Consider the following 15,929-nt stretch of genomic DNA (forward strand, 5'->3'; position numbering starts at 1 on the left):
TGAAAGTCAAAATGGACATCCCTCAGATTGAAATAACCAAATCGTTCATTTATCCACAGCCATTAATGCAATAGCCCGTTTTAAAAACGGCAAGCTGGTTAGATAATTACAGTGAACAAGACCAGCCTTGCACTGTAGCTTCAGTGAGTTTCTTGCTCTTGAGCTGCAAATTTCATAACCTGACCCAGGGCCTGTTGGGCCTGTATTTATAAAATGTCTCAGAGTAGCAGTGCAGATCTAGGATCAGTTCTGCCATTTAGATCTTAAATATCAGCACTCTTACCATGAGCCGCTTTATGAATACGGGCCCAGAGCTCGTATTTCCCCAGGAGGAAATGAACTTGTCTGATGGGTGGTCCGGCTACAGAGGAGGGGTTAGAGAAGGAGAGGCCAGGATGTGAGGGGGTTGGTGATGGTTAAAAAGGTTACCTGGGTGTGGATCTCCTCATTGATGGAGCGCTTGGCCTCCTGCTTCTTCTTCACGGCCAACAGGTCCACCAGGGGTTTGATAGTCATGCCCTGAATAGGGGAGGAGGAGAAGAGAGAAAGAGAAGAAAGGTACAATTTGAGATCCTAAAGAACAAATGATAAATGTCCATCTTTAAATACTACGCGACACCAGCGACCCAAGAGAAGCCTGCAAATGTCCATTTCAATACCTTTCATTCGTGTGCATGTTCGTTTCCACTGGCTATGGGCAGATGCACACATTCACACTATGAGGCGATTTGCGATCTAATACATATTGATTAGGCCGTACCAAATCTAAAACATGTCACGCACACACACCACACACAAGTCAGGGTCGCCCCGAGCCTTTTTTCTCTTATAGTGTGTCAGGAGTTGCTAAAAACCTTTCCTCTTGACTCGAAGCAGCAGCTCAGGTGGAAATAAAATGCTAAAATGCATCCAATGTCCTCTCAAACAATTTAGCAGTCAAGCGACATTTGCATTTAAATGAGATGTGCTGGGAAACGGTATTATCAGTGCTGGTTAATATACCACTTGGCATACTGGTTCAAGCAATCTCTTATCCTGTTCCAGTGTGTGTGTGTGTGTGCTGTCCGTCGTGTGTGTGTGTGTGTGTGTGTGGTGTGTGTGTGTGTGTCCGTGTGTGTGCTGTCCGTTCCAGTGTGTGTGTGTGTGTGTGTCCGTTCCAGTGTGTGTGTGTGTCCGTGTGTGTGTGTGTGTGTCCGTGTGTGTGTGTGTGTGTCCGTTCCAGTGTGTGTCCGTGTGTGTGTGTGTCCGTTCCAGTGTGTGTGTGTGTGTCCGTTCCAGTGTGTGTGTGTCCGTTCCAGTGTGTGTGTGTGTGTGTCCGTGTCCGTGTGTGTGTGTCCGTTCCAGTGTGTGTGTGTGTGTGTGTGTCCGTTCCAGTGTGTGTGTGTGTGTGTGTGTGTGTGTCCGTTCCAGTGTGTGTGTGTCCGTTCCAGTGTGTGTGTGTCCGTTCCAGTGTGTGTGTGTGTGTGTGTGTCCGTTCCAGTGTGTGTGTGTGTGTGTGTGTGTGTCCGTTCCAGTGTGTGTGTGTGTGTGTGTGTCCGTTCCAGTGTGTGTGGGTGTCCGTTCCAGTGTGTGTGTGTCCGTGTGTGTGTGTGTGTGTGTGTGTCCGTGTCGTGTGTGTGTGTGTGTGTGTGTGTGTGTGTGTGTGTGTGTGTGTGTCCGTTCAAGTGTGTGTGTGTGTGTGTGTGTGTGTGTGTAGGCTTTAGACTTAATCTCCTTGTGAGAGAGAACGATACGTTATCTGGTTAACTATTAGACCCTGAGTGGATGACAACAGATTCTGGCCCTTAAATAATACCCCTGCCAGCACCATGCACGCACACACCCAATCCAAACACATGCATAGAAAAACTTATGGATGCTAGCTAGCTAGCATGCACCCAATCCAAACACATGCATAGTATGGATGCTAGCTAGCTAGCTAGCTAGCTAGCTAGCATGCACACACACACACTCCAAACACATGCATAGAAAAACATATGGATGCTAGCTAGCTAGCACGCACACACTCCAAACACACACATGCATGCACTTACACATTCTAACACCACTCACACACACCTACTGCAGCAATCGCACAACTGCAGGTGAAACCCCCACCTAGTCTACAGCTAAGAACATCCTAGACTGCCAGCACTGAGTAAAAAAAAATGAATACGTCATTTACTGAGGACATTTATTTCATAAAAGGCTTATAGAAGGCTTTATTTTAGTAGCTGCCATTTTGGGGATACTCTGCTAGATGACGAGCATCCTAGAACTTCAGCGTACATCAACAGCTTCACTGTAAGATGAGTTTGCTCAGCAGGACTGGGGAATATCTGACACATGGAGCTTCAAACGGACCGTGTGTGTGTGTGTGTGTGTGTGTGTGTGTGTGTGTGTGTGTGTGTGTGTGCGCGCGCGCTTCAAAGTAGTAGCTGCAGTGAAATTTTGTCACACCAGCAGTGCAATGGGTTCAAACAAACATTGAAAACCATTGAACACTTTAGGCCTTAAAATATACTAGGGACAAGAGAGCAACAGCACAATTTAGTAGCAAAGCAACCTATTTTGACCCCAAAGCACTCTGTAATATAGTCAACTTCCTATATTTAGTGTTCACTCAGTGACACATTTGATTTGATAGTCTTTTTAACTTTCCATAATTTCAATCTGAAGACATAAGCAGAATTAGAGGGTTGCTAGCCAGGTACCAGCTCTTTTTGTGCCATCTTGCCAACTCCTATGGTGATTGGCGTGACAACTGTGGTGATTGGCGTGACAACTGTGGTGATTGGTGTGACAACTGTGGTGACTGGCGTGACAAGGTGCCTAGATATCAGATCTGGGACCAGGCTTCGTGCTAATGGACTGGCCCAGTACCCACCTGTACAAACACGGTGAAGAAGATTTCGGTAATGATGGCGGTGAGGAACATGGTCCTCATGGGGAAGTGGTCCTTGTCTAGCAGGTAGCCCAGGGAGAAGGCAATGGCCCCTCGCAGGCCACCGTAGGCCACAATGAACTGGTCCTTGGTGGTCAGCTTGACGATGCGGAACTTGTTGATGATAAAGGTAAGGCCCACCACGCCTGGGGGAGAGAGAGAGAGAGCGCACAGAAGTGAGTCAACCTTCAAGGCCTTTTATCTGATTGACTCCATGTTTGCGCCCTCCTTACACACAGCCAATACCAGCCTCAATAGAACCTAAGAAAGGTTAAGGATCCACTTTCCAAATTGACCAAAAGCTTCTGAGAAAGAGGAGTAGAGCCCACAAACTACATTGGAGACATTGGAACACACATTGTGAAACTAGCAGATTGTAAGAATCAGAAACTATAGGATGTTTGGTGAGAATAGAGAATGGTCAATGGGGATCAAGTGCAATGTCAAGTCACTAGGTTTCAAACTGGCAAGTAAAGTCATATGGAGGTCTGCATTGAATCTATCTATAACTGCAGAAATGGCATAATACTTGAAAGAAATATTCATGCTTCCTTTTTTAGGGACGTGTATCTGACGAGTCTGTTGACATCTGGGCTTCCTCGATGTGAAGACCAAGTGGAGGTCACAAGGGGCACTTCCTCTAATAGTTGCCTCATTACCTAACTGAAATGTAGTGACTGGTATTTCAGTCTGGCTCCAATAATAACTATCCCTTGTCAAATTGAGAATGTAAAAAAATCTGTATCGCATCATCTACTGAAACAACTTGATCAAATTATGACAAACTATGAGAAAGGTAGGCCTGTCACGTCATTTCTCTCACTATCTTTTGGAATCTGATGTAGAGACTGGTACAGTACAAGAAGGTATCAGTGTCCGACTCACCAATGACTCGTGACACCAGACAGAGGATGACGGTGACGGAGACAAAGGTCCAGTTCCAGGCGTGCGGCCCGGCCACCGTGGCCACGCCCAGGAAGATGAAGATGAGGGTCTCGCTCACGCTGCTCCACATCTTCAGGAAGTACTTGACGGTGGTGTGGGACTTGTGGGATATGTTGGCCTCCACGTAGGGACGCATCACCGCGCCGCACGCAATCAGCCTGGTGAGAGAGAGAGAGAGAGAGAGAGGAGACACACACACGGGAAGATTATAAATGGAGTTCTCTAAGAAAGAAACCTATTCTTGTCTGACAACGTCCCATCATTTAATGTCTATTCTGAATTGTAGCATCTTAGAACGAAAACTCCGGACACAGAAGTACGCTTTAGTATTTCATTGGAACTTAATGATTCATTTACTGGCTGCACCTACCAGAGGTTCCCTGAGCAAAGAAATATGGCAGACATTTAAAGGGCTACGGATATAAGGAAGCAAACTCTATATTGTAACATAAGCATTTTGCTACACCCGCTCGCTATTAGACGTGCTAAAGTGTGTACGTGACCAATACATTGTGATTGGATTTGATATTGATGCAATATAGTGATGGGGGGTGGGGGGGATTGTTACAGTTACACATCGCAACATTATTTTTGGACGATATTATATCGATATTTGACTCCAAGTATCGATTTCTGTTACTGTAGGTAGCATTAGATGGCGCTAGTCAATTGTACTTGAACCAAATGGTGAGCCAACGTTTTTAGAACTTATATTTCCCTGACTGTTCAAAACTAGTTATCATGCCCGCTCTTTTTTTATTTAACCTTTATTTAACTAGGCAAGTCAGGAACAAATTCTTATTTACAATGACCACCTACCAAAAGGCAAAAGGCCTCGTATGGGGACAGGGGCCTGGGATTTAAAAAAATTATAGAAAATAAATATAGGACAAAACACACATCACAACAAGAGAGACAACACAACACTACATAAAGAGAGACCTAAGACAACATAGCAAGGCAGCAACACATGACAAGAGCATGGCAGCAACACAACATAACAACAGCACAAAACATGGTACAAACATTATTGGGCACAGACAACAGCACAAAGGGCAAGAAGGTAGATACAGCAATACATTACACAAAGCAGCCACAACTGTCAGTAAGAGTGTCCATGATTGAGTCTTTGAAGGAAAAGATTGAGATAAAACTGTCCAGTTTGAGTGTTTTGTTGCAGCTCGTTCCAGTCGCTAGCTGTAGCGAACTGAAGAGGAGCGACCCAGGGATGTGTGTGCTTTGGGGACCTTTAACAGAATGTGACTGTCAGAACGGGTGTTGTATGTGGAGGATGAGGGCTGCAGTAGATATCTCAGATAGGGGGAGGGGGGAGTGAGGCCTAAGAGGGTTTTATAAATAAGCATCGACCAGTGGGTCTTGTGACGGGTATACAGAGATGACCAGTCTCGTCTCTCTGCAGCAGACATTTAGTGAGCAATATGTTTGGAACATCCAATTGCCGTATCGAAACGCAATACATATAGAATTGTGAGAATCGCAATACATATCTTAAATCGGCACTTAAGTATCGTGATAATATCGTATCGTGATAATATCGTATCGTGAGGTCCCTGGCAATTCCCAGCCCTAATACAATCCTGCCATCTATTGGTAAGCATAATACTTAACATAACTATACCAGGGACAACATTTATAACCATGTTATTATTGATAAATCAGAGCGCTACAACCCCGCCTGGAAAGCGCACTCCATTCACCTTTTATGGTAACAAACACCCTAATTTGCGGTATGATTTGGAAATGTTGGAACCGGGCCATGACAGTTTCTAAAAGAAAGCGCAATGGCAAATGTGATCACATTTCTGTAGAGGTGTGGGCAGAATGTTTGAATCTTTTGCAGTGCCAAACACTGGCCACGCATTCGGCAAGATTGGTTGTCCTTTCAAACTACTTAAAGGTAGCCTAAATGCTATATTCCACACTTCTATGCACAAGACGACTTGTTGTTCAATATTTTGTTTATCGATACATGATTGTGTTTCTATCTCCTGTCTTGGTATAGGCTCAGATTATATAGGCTATGATGTCGCACTCCTATCGCACAGCACTGTAGCCTGCACACTGTCAAATAGACTACCGGTCTATTTACTTTCGAGCACGTTGAATGAGCAACTGATAAACGGTAGTCTACTATTTGTTGTGTAGCAGGAATAAACCAGTCATGTCAGAAGAGGAGAGACATGTCCTGCCATAGAAAAATGACTTAGGCCTATATAACAAAATAAATACGTTAAGACTACACGATGCTATGCGATCGCCTTGCCAACGGCAAATGTATCAGTTTCATCATTAGGCCTACGTTTGACGGTTTTCTACTAGCCTACAATTATTATTATAATTCCTGTGCATCAAACACTTCCTTTTCCTATACAATTAATCAACCACTAGAAGTTGTGCATAAGCATGGTCTGAGCTGTATGAGGTGAAACGCACACTTTCCCACAAAGGGAAAACTCTCTACTTCTGATAAATGAGGCCCCATGTTACTGCATGAATCCAACTACCTACAGTGTAAATATAGGCTACATTACATTCAGGTTAAAGCTCATGGCAAAGTTATAGCCTAGTACTTCACTGCACCTGTACATAGCCCATCTATAATTTAGCCCAAACTACTACCTCTTCCCCTACTGTATTTATTTTATTTATTTTGCTCCTTTGCACCATATTATTTATATTTTATCTTTGAACTTTCTTCAAACTACAAATCTACCATTCCAGTGTTTTTCTTGCTATACTTTATTTACTTTGCCACCATGGCATTTTTTTGCCTTTACCTCCCTTATCTCACATCATTTGCTCACATTGTATATAGTCTTATTTATTTTTATTTTTTTTTATTCTACTGCATCATTGATTGTATGTTGTTTTACTCCATGTGTAACTCTGTGTTTTTGTATGTTGTCGAACTGCTTTGCTTTATCTTGGCCAGGTCGCAATTGTAAATGAGAACTTGTTCTCAACTTGCCTACCTGGTTAAATAAAGGTGAAATAAATAAAATAAATAAAATAAAAATTGACATGGCATAGAAAGTAGTCACATCAATTAAACAGGTCAACAACAACAAACGATACTGTATATAAGAGAACAAGTATTTCACGTACAGTAGAGCCATTGCAACAAGGATACAGTTTGTTTTGGAAACTGTGGCGTAGGAGCTTATGAAACAAGGGCTCCATTTCCTCAGCTTGTTCCATGAGTTAACCAATGACTCACTGTGATTGGATGTATGGATCCCGAGTGTCTAGCGTGAGTCAACCCTCCTCAGTGACTTTAAGGGCAGCCATCTACCTCATTCCCTTACATAACACACTGCTGTTTGTCCACCATTTCCGCCCAATTTCACTCCGGGGCGAGAGCTCATGTACAAGCAGTGGATAAAAAACACTATATACTAATCCAAATGCTCTTTACGATGGAAGGCACGGACGGACTGCCAACAGGCCTGGGAACAGACTGTCCTACAGTCCTACCATTGCTCCTGTAAAACCCGCCAACAGGAAACTCAATTCATCAGCAGCACCTATGTTTATGATCCATATTCCACCACCTTTTATAAAAAAGCAGGAGACGAAAGCGGAAGAGAGGAGAGGAAGGGAGATGGGCCAGAGGTGTGACAGGGCTGTAAATTGAGCGTTGTGTATCCCTGCTCTGGGCTGCACATCCGTTGGCCTGTCACGACATGTAGGTGAGTTATTGCCGTTTTGATAGAACTCGTAGAACTGTCCTTGACTGGGACAGACCCAGTTACATTGTATTTATTTGACCATTTAGTCATGAACATTGCTAAGAAGCTAAGAATCTAATTCAGTGTACACTAATGAGTGAGCTCTTTTTCCAAGGAAATGTAGAAGATAATGCACGAATAATACATAGGCATACCTTTTCTTTAGCTAAACACAGAATCAATGGTGTTGCTGGACCAGCCGGACAGGTTTGAAAAGGTCACGCATCACAGCCACTCTGTCAATGCATTATAAACACTAAACCTCCACTTAGCCTCAGCCTAACCATAACTCTCACGGAAACCTTTTTTATTATCAACAATATCTATGATTCATGACAGAGAGAAACTCAAAAAACCTTGGCCACTAGGAAGATTGTGTGTGTGAGTGAGTGAGTGAGTGAGTGAGTGAGTGAGTGAGTGAGTGAGTGAGTGAGTGAGTGAGTGAGTGCGTCTGTCTGTCTGGCTTGTCTGTGAGTGTGTGCGTACCCCTCACCCCTTACTTACGCCATAATTCCAGACAGGTGGAACATCTCGGCCGAGAGGTAAGCCATGTAGCTGTAAACGAACATGAAGAGGGGCTCGATGACGCGGGTGTGCGAGGTGAACCGGGAGGTGAAGGCCGCCAGGATACCGTAGATGGCGCCCACGGCGATGCCGCCCAGCGACACAATCAGGAAGCAGATGACCCCGAGGACCACGTCCATCGGCGTTACCTCACCTGCGCCAGAGTACTCCTCAAACAGGTGGTATAAGACCTAGAGAGGAGGGGGGGAGAGAGAGAGAGAGACCATCGAGACATGGCTCAAGTGTACAGAGAATAACAGAGCCCATGCCCGAGTGCTCCTCAAACAGGTAGTATAAGACCTAGGGAGAATGGAGGGGGTTTGACACTTTAGAGCCTACAATCGAAAATAAACCTGTTTGGATTCCGTTGGTAAAAGCATGGTGCTAGCACCCCAGGGTCATGTGTTTGATACCCGCTGGGACCACAAACGCATACACTCCCTGTACTGTGGATAAAAGTGTCTGCTGAGTGGCATGTAAACCAGTGATATTATATGGTCTAACGTTCTGGTATAGTCACTACAGGAAAGATAAACGTTTGCGTAATCTCTCGTGGACAGACGCACGTAATAAATGGTATCATAGCGTCTGTCAGGCTGTGGGATGCGACAACTAACAGGGAACTTTTTTCCGGGGCCCTGATTTTTCAGCACTGATAACTTGGCCAAACTATTTGAAGTGAACTGGTCCCATCAACAAGACAGCCAGTGTGTGGGTATAAAAAGCAGAGCATAAATATAGCAACAGGAACCGTTGTGCCTCATAATTTTACATTTACATTTTAGTCATTTAGCAGACGCTCTTATCCAGAGCGACTTACAGTAGTGAATGCATACATTTCATTTCAGTGCTGGCCCCCCGTGGGAATCGAACCCACAACCCTGGCGTTGCAAACACCATGCTCTACCAACTGAGCTACAGGGAAGGCATAATATATGCCACACAGCACACGACTTTATCCAAAGCAACTTACAGTAGTGTATTTTTAATTGGCCTATGTGATGCCTCCTTCACGCAAGGATGCAACTAGCAAAATAAAAAAACTTCAAAATGTTTTTTATACTTTATATTTTCAATGACCAACCCATAAGAGAGAGATGGTCCATCTCACAACTGTTTCAACAGAGGAAAGAGAAGGAAGCTGTGAGAGAAGATAATTGAAAATAAATGAGGGCACTGGGGGCCCACTAAACTGGGTCAGCTTTCGTACAAAGGTCACAAATCACCAAAACCTAACCAACCAATCCCTGGCGAGGAGCTAAATGTTAGCTAGAAGGTATGAAGTCAATTTCCAGTGACAGAAGTATGGTGGGATTTTCCTAAAGGACTAGGCCTAATTCAAATTGGGCTAATTTGGTACTAGGCTATTCTGATTTCTTGTGCCAGTCCAAACCAATATCCTGCCCACAGAAACAAGAACACAATCACAGGCCAACTAACAACTGAGTCCTCTTCATATGGAGGATGTACAGTGCCTTGCGAAAGTATTCGGCCCCCTTGAACTTTTCGACCTTTTGCCACATTTCAGGCTTCAAACATAAAGATATAAAACTGTAATTTTTTGTGAAGAATCAACAACAAGTGGGACACAATCATGAAGTGGAACGAAATTTATTGGATATTTCAAACTTTTTTAACAAATAAAAAACTGAAAAATTGGCGTGCAAAATTATTCAGCCCCTTTACTTTCAGTGCAGCAAACTCTCTCCAGAAGTTCAGTGAGGATCTCTGAATGATCCAATGTTGACCTAAATGACTAATGATGATAAATAGAATCCACCTGTGTGTAATCAAGTCTCCGTATAAATGCACCTGCTCTGTGATAGTCTCAGAGGTCCGTTTAAAGCGCAGAGAGCATCATGAAGAACAAGGAACACACCAGGCAGGTCCGAGATACTGTTGTGGAGAGGTTTAAAGCCGGATTTGGATACAAAAAGATTTCCCAAGCTTTAAACATCCCAAGGAGCACTGTGCAAGCGATAATATTGAAATGGAAGGAGTATCAGACCACTGCGAACCTACGAAGACCCGGCCGTCCCTCTAAACTTTCAGCTCATACAAGGAGAAGACTGATCAGAGATGCAGCCAAGAGGCCCATGATCACTCTGGATGAACTGCAGAGATCTACAGCTGAGGTGGGAGACTCTGTCCATAGGACAACAATCAGTCGTATACTGCACAAATCTGGCCTTTATGGAAGAGTGGCAAGAAGAAAGCCATTTCTTAAAGATATCCATAAAAAGTGTTGTTTAAAGTTTGCCACTAGCCACCTGGGAGACACACCAAACATGTGGAAGAAGGTGCTCTGGTCAGATGAAACCAAAGTCAAACTTTTTGGCAACAATGCAAACCATTATGTTTGGCGTAAAAGCAACACAGCTCATCACCCTGAACACACCATCCCCACTGTCAAACATGGTGGTGGCAGCATCATGGTTTGGGCCTGCTTTTCTTCAGCAGGGGCAGGGAAGATGGTTAAAATTGATGGGAAGATGGATGGAGCCAAATACAGGACCATTCTGGAAGAAAACCTGATGGAGTCTGCAAAAGACCTGAGACTGGGACGGAGATTTGTCTTCCAACAAGACAATGATCCAAAACATAAAGCAAAATCTACAATGGAATGGTTCACAAATAAACATATCCAGGTGTTAGAATGGCCAAGTCAAAGTCCAGACCTGAATCCAATCGAGAATCTGTGGAAAGAACTGAAAACTGCTGTTCAAACGCTCTCCATCCAACCTCACTGAGCTCGAGCTGTTTTGCAAGGAGGAATGGGCAAAAATTTCAGTCTCTCGATGTGCAAAACTGATAGAGACATACCCCAAGCGACTTACAGCTGTAATCGCAGCAAAAGGTGGCGCTACAAAGTATTAACTTAAGGGGGCTGAATAATTTTGCACGGCCAATTTTTCAGTTTTTTATTTGTTAAAAAAGTTTGAAATAGCCAATAAATTTCATTCCACTTCATAATTGTGTCCCACTTGTTGTTGATTCTTCACAAAAAATTACAGTTTTATATCTTTATGTTTGAAGCCTGAAATGTGGCAAAAGGTCGAAAAGTTCAAGGGGGCCGAATACTTTCGCAAGGCACTGTATGTAGCCTACTTCTGAAAATATAGTTTGGTTTTATTATATTGTACTGCATAGCATAGTGCTGTATAGTAATGTACTGCATGGCATTATCTTTTTTGGGGGATGACCCTGACGTGATTGTACTGTAATTCATTCATTGACTGTCTAGAATTGCATTGTACTGTATTGCACTGCATAACACTAAATACCACCCCATCCACCACTCACTCACCACAGTGACGGCATCATTGAGCAGCGACTCTCCGAACACCAGAATGTGCAGCAGCTCGTTGATGTGGATCTCCTCAAACACAGCCAGCACGGCCACCGGGTCCACGGCCGAGATGATGCTCCCGAACAGCAGGCAGGGCAGCAGCTCCACCTGGCTCAGGTACGTGCCCTCGATCTGGCACACGGCGTAGAGGAGACCCCCTACGAAGAAGGCGTTCCACAGGGTGCCAACCACGGCGAACATCAGGATGGTGCCGATGTTCTCCATGAAGGGCCGGATGGGCAGGAAGTAGCCCGCATCCAGGATGATCGGGGGGAGGAGGCACAGGAAGAAGAGGTTGGAGTCCAGCACGGGGGGTACATCCTCGCCCGCCAGCTTGATGAGGCCACCGACCAGGAGGCCCACCACAATGAGCAGACAGGACTCAGGCACGATGCTGGACAGCCGCGGGATCAGGTGGAACCCTGAGGGAGGGAGAGGGTGATTAGATGCATTGTTCTCGTTCATTGTTCTCATGGTTTACACTTTCTAGGCAGCATCTCGAATGTACCAGTCACATGAAACTTCAAACTCATTGAAGATAAGAACCAGAAAACAATCACCAGTGACTCACTGAACCTGTTTGAGTTAAAAGCCCCACCAAATGCATATTCCGTTTCTAAGTGAGCCACCACATTCATAGTGCTTAGTAAGGTCCAGATACTGCCCAATTCAAATGGATGAAATGTATCAACTAGTCGTATTAATTACCTCTGAAAAAAAGAAATCAGTATTCAGAATAAGCTTAGTTTATAAGTGGAACAGAAGCTAATTTAACATGGCAGTACTTGATTTCACATGTGCAATTTCAACAGTCCAGAATATGTCTTGGCCTCGTAGATATGGCTTGTGGGTGAGAATGCACAGGGGAAACAAACTTGATAGCTGTCCAGAATCTGCAAGTCAAAACAACCCTGAACATAAAACACACAACAAATAAAAGGGACAAAGAACCAGGAACAGAACACGAGAAGGGTCTGCTGCATACCACACACCCACAGTAAATCACATGCATTTCCTCAAAAGTGGAAATGGATATGCAAAACAAATTCCTCATAATATTAATCTCGTGACTCCATTCAAAGAGAAACCATTCACAGACAATAGGCCACACCCACTCCCATAGTGATCATATGACATCATCACCAAGGAAAACTTGACTGAAAAAGGTTCACTTCAACTTGACGTTAACTAGGCCTAAATGTAACAGAAAATTATACAGGATCTGCCAACAGTACTTTTTCTGATGGTTTATTTCCTAATCCCATTTCTTTGGGATTCATTTCAAGTAAACGATCGCAATTAGCTGCCATGGCTCAAGGCAACAGTTTGCTTGTCTCAACATTATGCATGCTCAGATACAGTGAGGGGAAAAAGTATTTGATCCCCTGCTGATTTTGTACGTTTTCCCACTGACAAAGAAATTATCAGTCTATAATTTTAATGGTAGGTTTATTTGAACAGTGAGAGACAGAATAACTACAAAAAAATCCAGAAAAACGCATGTCAAATATGTTATAAACTGATTTGCATTTTAATGAGGGAAATAAGTATTTGACCCCTCTGAAAAACATGACTTAGTACTTGGTGGCAAAACCCTTGTTGGCAATCACAGAGGTCAGACGTTTCTTGTCGTTGGCCACCAGGTTTGCACACATCTCAGGAGGGATTTTGTCCCACTCCTCTTTGCAGATCTTCTCCAAGTCATTAAGGTTTCGAGGCTGACGTTTGGCAACTCGAACCTTCAGCTCCCTCCACAGAATTTCTATGGGATTAAGGTCTGGAGACTGGCTAGGCCACTCCAGGACCTAAATGTGCTTCTTCTTGAGACACTCCTTTGTTGCCTTGGCCGTGTGTTTTGGGTCATTGTCATGCTGGAATACCCATCCACAACCCATTTTCAATGCCCTGGCTGAGGGAAGGAGGTTCTCACCCAAGATTTGACGGTACATGGCCCCGTCCATCGTCCCTTTGATGCGGTGAAGTGGTCCTGTCCCCTTAGCAGAAAAACACCCCCAAAGCATGTTTCCACCTCCATGTTTGACAGTGGAGATGGTGTTCTTGGGGTCATAGGCAGCATTCCTCCTCCTCCAAACACGGCGAGTTGAGTTCATGCCAAAGAGCTCCATTTTGGTCTCATCTGACCACAACACTTTCACCCAGTTGTCCTCTGAATCATTCAGATGTTCATTGGCAAACTTCAGACGGGCATGTATATGTGCTTTCTTGAACAGGGGGACCTTGCGGGCGCTGCAGGATTTCAGTCCTTCACGGCGTAATGTGTTACCAATTGTTTTCTTGGTGACTATGGTCCCAGCTGCCTTGAGATCATTGACAAGATCCTCCCGTGTAGTTCTGGGCTGATTCCTCACCGTTCTCATGATCATTGCAACTCCACGAGGTGAGATTCTTGCATGGAGCCCCAGGCTGAGTGAGATTGACAGTTCTTTTGTGTTTCTTCCATTTGCGAATAATCGCACCAACTGTTGTCACCTTCTCACCAAGCTGCTTGGCGATGGTCTTGTAGCCCATTCCAGCCTTGTGTAGGTCTACAATCTTGTCCCTGACATCCTTGGAGAGCTCTTTGGTCTTGGCCATGGTGGAGAGTTTGGAATCTGATTGATTGATTGCTTCTGTGGACAGGTGTCTTTTTTACAGGTAACAAACTGAGATTAGGATCACTCCCTTTAAGAGTGTGCTCCTAATCTCAGCTCGTTATCTGTATAAAAAGACACCTGGGAGCCAGAAATCTTTCTGATTGAGAGGGGGTCAAATACTTATTTTCCTCATTAAAATACAAATCAATTTATAACATTTTTGACGTGTTTTTCTGGATTTTTTTGTTGTTATTCTGTCTCTCACTGTTCAAATAAACCTACCATTAAAATTATAGACTGATAATTTCTTTGTCAGTGGGAAAACGTACAAAATCAGCAGGGGATCAAATACTTTTTCCCCCTCACTGTAGGCTAGCCTGGTCCCAGGGCCCAGTGTTTCAAAACTTTGTATCTTGATGAGAATGAAAAGAAATCCTAAAACATAATTCAACTTTGGCATTATGGGGTATTGTGTGTAGGCCATTGACACAACCTCAATTTAATCCATTTTAAATTCAGGCTGTAACACAACAAAATGTGGAAAAAGTCAAGGAGGTGTGAATACCTTCTGAAGGCACTGTACACTACAGTCAATTTAACATAATGAACCTTTGGTTTTCAGATGTAAGAATGTTTTTAAAACATTTCTTTGGTTGTAGGGCCTTTCACCTTTCTAAGTCCACAGTGAATCCAACCTTCCAGTGGGATAGAGATAATTCAGATTTTCAGCTTCAAAACTACACTCCTAGGGAAAAAAAGTGATTTCTAGAACCTTCCTCGGCTGTCCCCATAAGAGAACCCTTTGAAGAACCCTTTTTGGTTCCAGGTAGGAACCAGGTACGTGCCCTCTTCACGACTGTCGATATATGGTGCATCCCTAATTTCATTAGAAGAAAAATCCCTGATATTAAAGTGTGGGACGGCACGTTGGCAGCCCTTCAGCGAGGGTAGCGGTGGCACATTGGCAGCACCACCTGGTCAGGCTAGGACAGAGAATTAAAAAAATATTATTTCACCTTTATTTAACCAGGTAAGCTAGTTGAGAACAAGTTCTCATTTACAACTGCGACCTTGCCAAGATAAAGCACAGCAGTGCGACACAAACAACAACGCAGAGTTACACATGGAATAAACAAGCGTACAGTCAATAACACAATGGAAAGGAGATGAAAGGCAGGCATGAAGGCAGGTAAACTTCTCTTCTCCAACACTCACTCCTCACACACTGAGTATAGTAAATAAGCATGTCATCATTAGCAAATCAGACAGTTACATAATGATCAGGGTCCTTCTCGCTGTCAGAGGTTTTCAACGATAAGTGGTCAGGAGAGGAATGTGTGAAAAAGAGCAAGCGTTTACGGTGGGAAACAGTAGAGTCCGTGAATTATAAAATAATGAACATTGGCAATGTATGAGCAGATGATGCCTTCACTTAGCTTGAACGCGCTCAGCAAACTGCAATCTCCTGGGTTTACAGGGCATCTGATGTTTTTCATCAACTCAGTCAGCTGGAAGGCAACATTTTAAGCTTTGGACACACACTCTTTCACGGGCTAAACAAGGCCATCTCTATGGAGTCCAGAACACTGCCACACAAAGCTGCTGTTTTAAAAGTACTACAGTGCTAGCTCCGAGGAATTCCAGTGACAAACGGCCCAGAGAGGCCTAATCTTCCCATAAAGAGATGCGTGGTGCTTGGGGCACTCTTCTCCTTTCAACTGGCTTCGTAAGGAAACTGGCACCCTTCCACAATTTATTGGAAGCATCTTCACCATGTGGGCGAACAAAGGAGTTAAGATGACACT

General features: G+C 44.0%; 1 protein-coding gene across 1 annotated transcript in view; it reads right to left on the reverse strand.

The window, feature by feature from the left end:
- Positions 1 to 15,929, reverse strand: part of LOC106605147 (sodium/hydrogen exchanger 1) — a 53,639-nt gene that overhangs the window by 13,670 nt on the left and 24,040 nt on the right. Inside the window, exons 2-6 of the mRNA XM_014200499.3 lie at positions 11,489 to 11,952; positions 8,122 to 8,372; positions 3,809 to 4,026; positions 2,867 to 3,069; positions 430 to 519 (exon numbers count right to left, since the gene is read on the reverse strand). Coding sequence (XP_014055974.1) covers positions 430 to 519; positions 2,867 to 3,069; positions 3,809 to 4,026; positions 8,122 to 8,372; positions 11,489 to 11,952 — 1,226 coding nt within the window. The remainder of the gene's footprint in view (positions 1 to 429; positions 520 to 2,866; positions 3,070 to 3,808; positions 4,027 to 8,121; positions 8,373 to 11,488; positions 11,953 to 15,929) is intronic.

This window comes from Salmo salar, chromosome 05 (genome assembly GCF_965601325.2).
Source record: "Salmo salar chromosome 05, fSalSal1, whole genome shotgun sequence".
Lineage (NCBI taxonomy): Eukaryota > Metazoa > Chordata > Actinopteri > Salmoniformes > Salmonidae > Salmo > Salmo salar.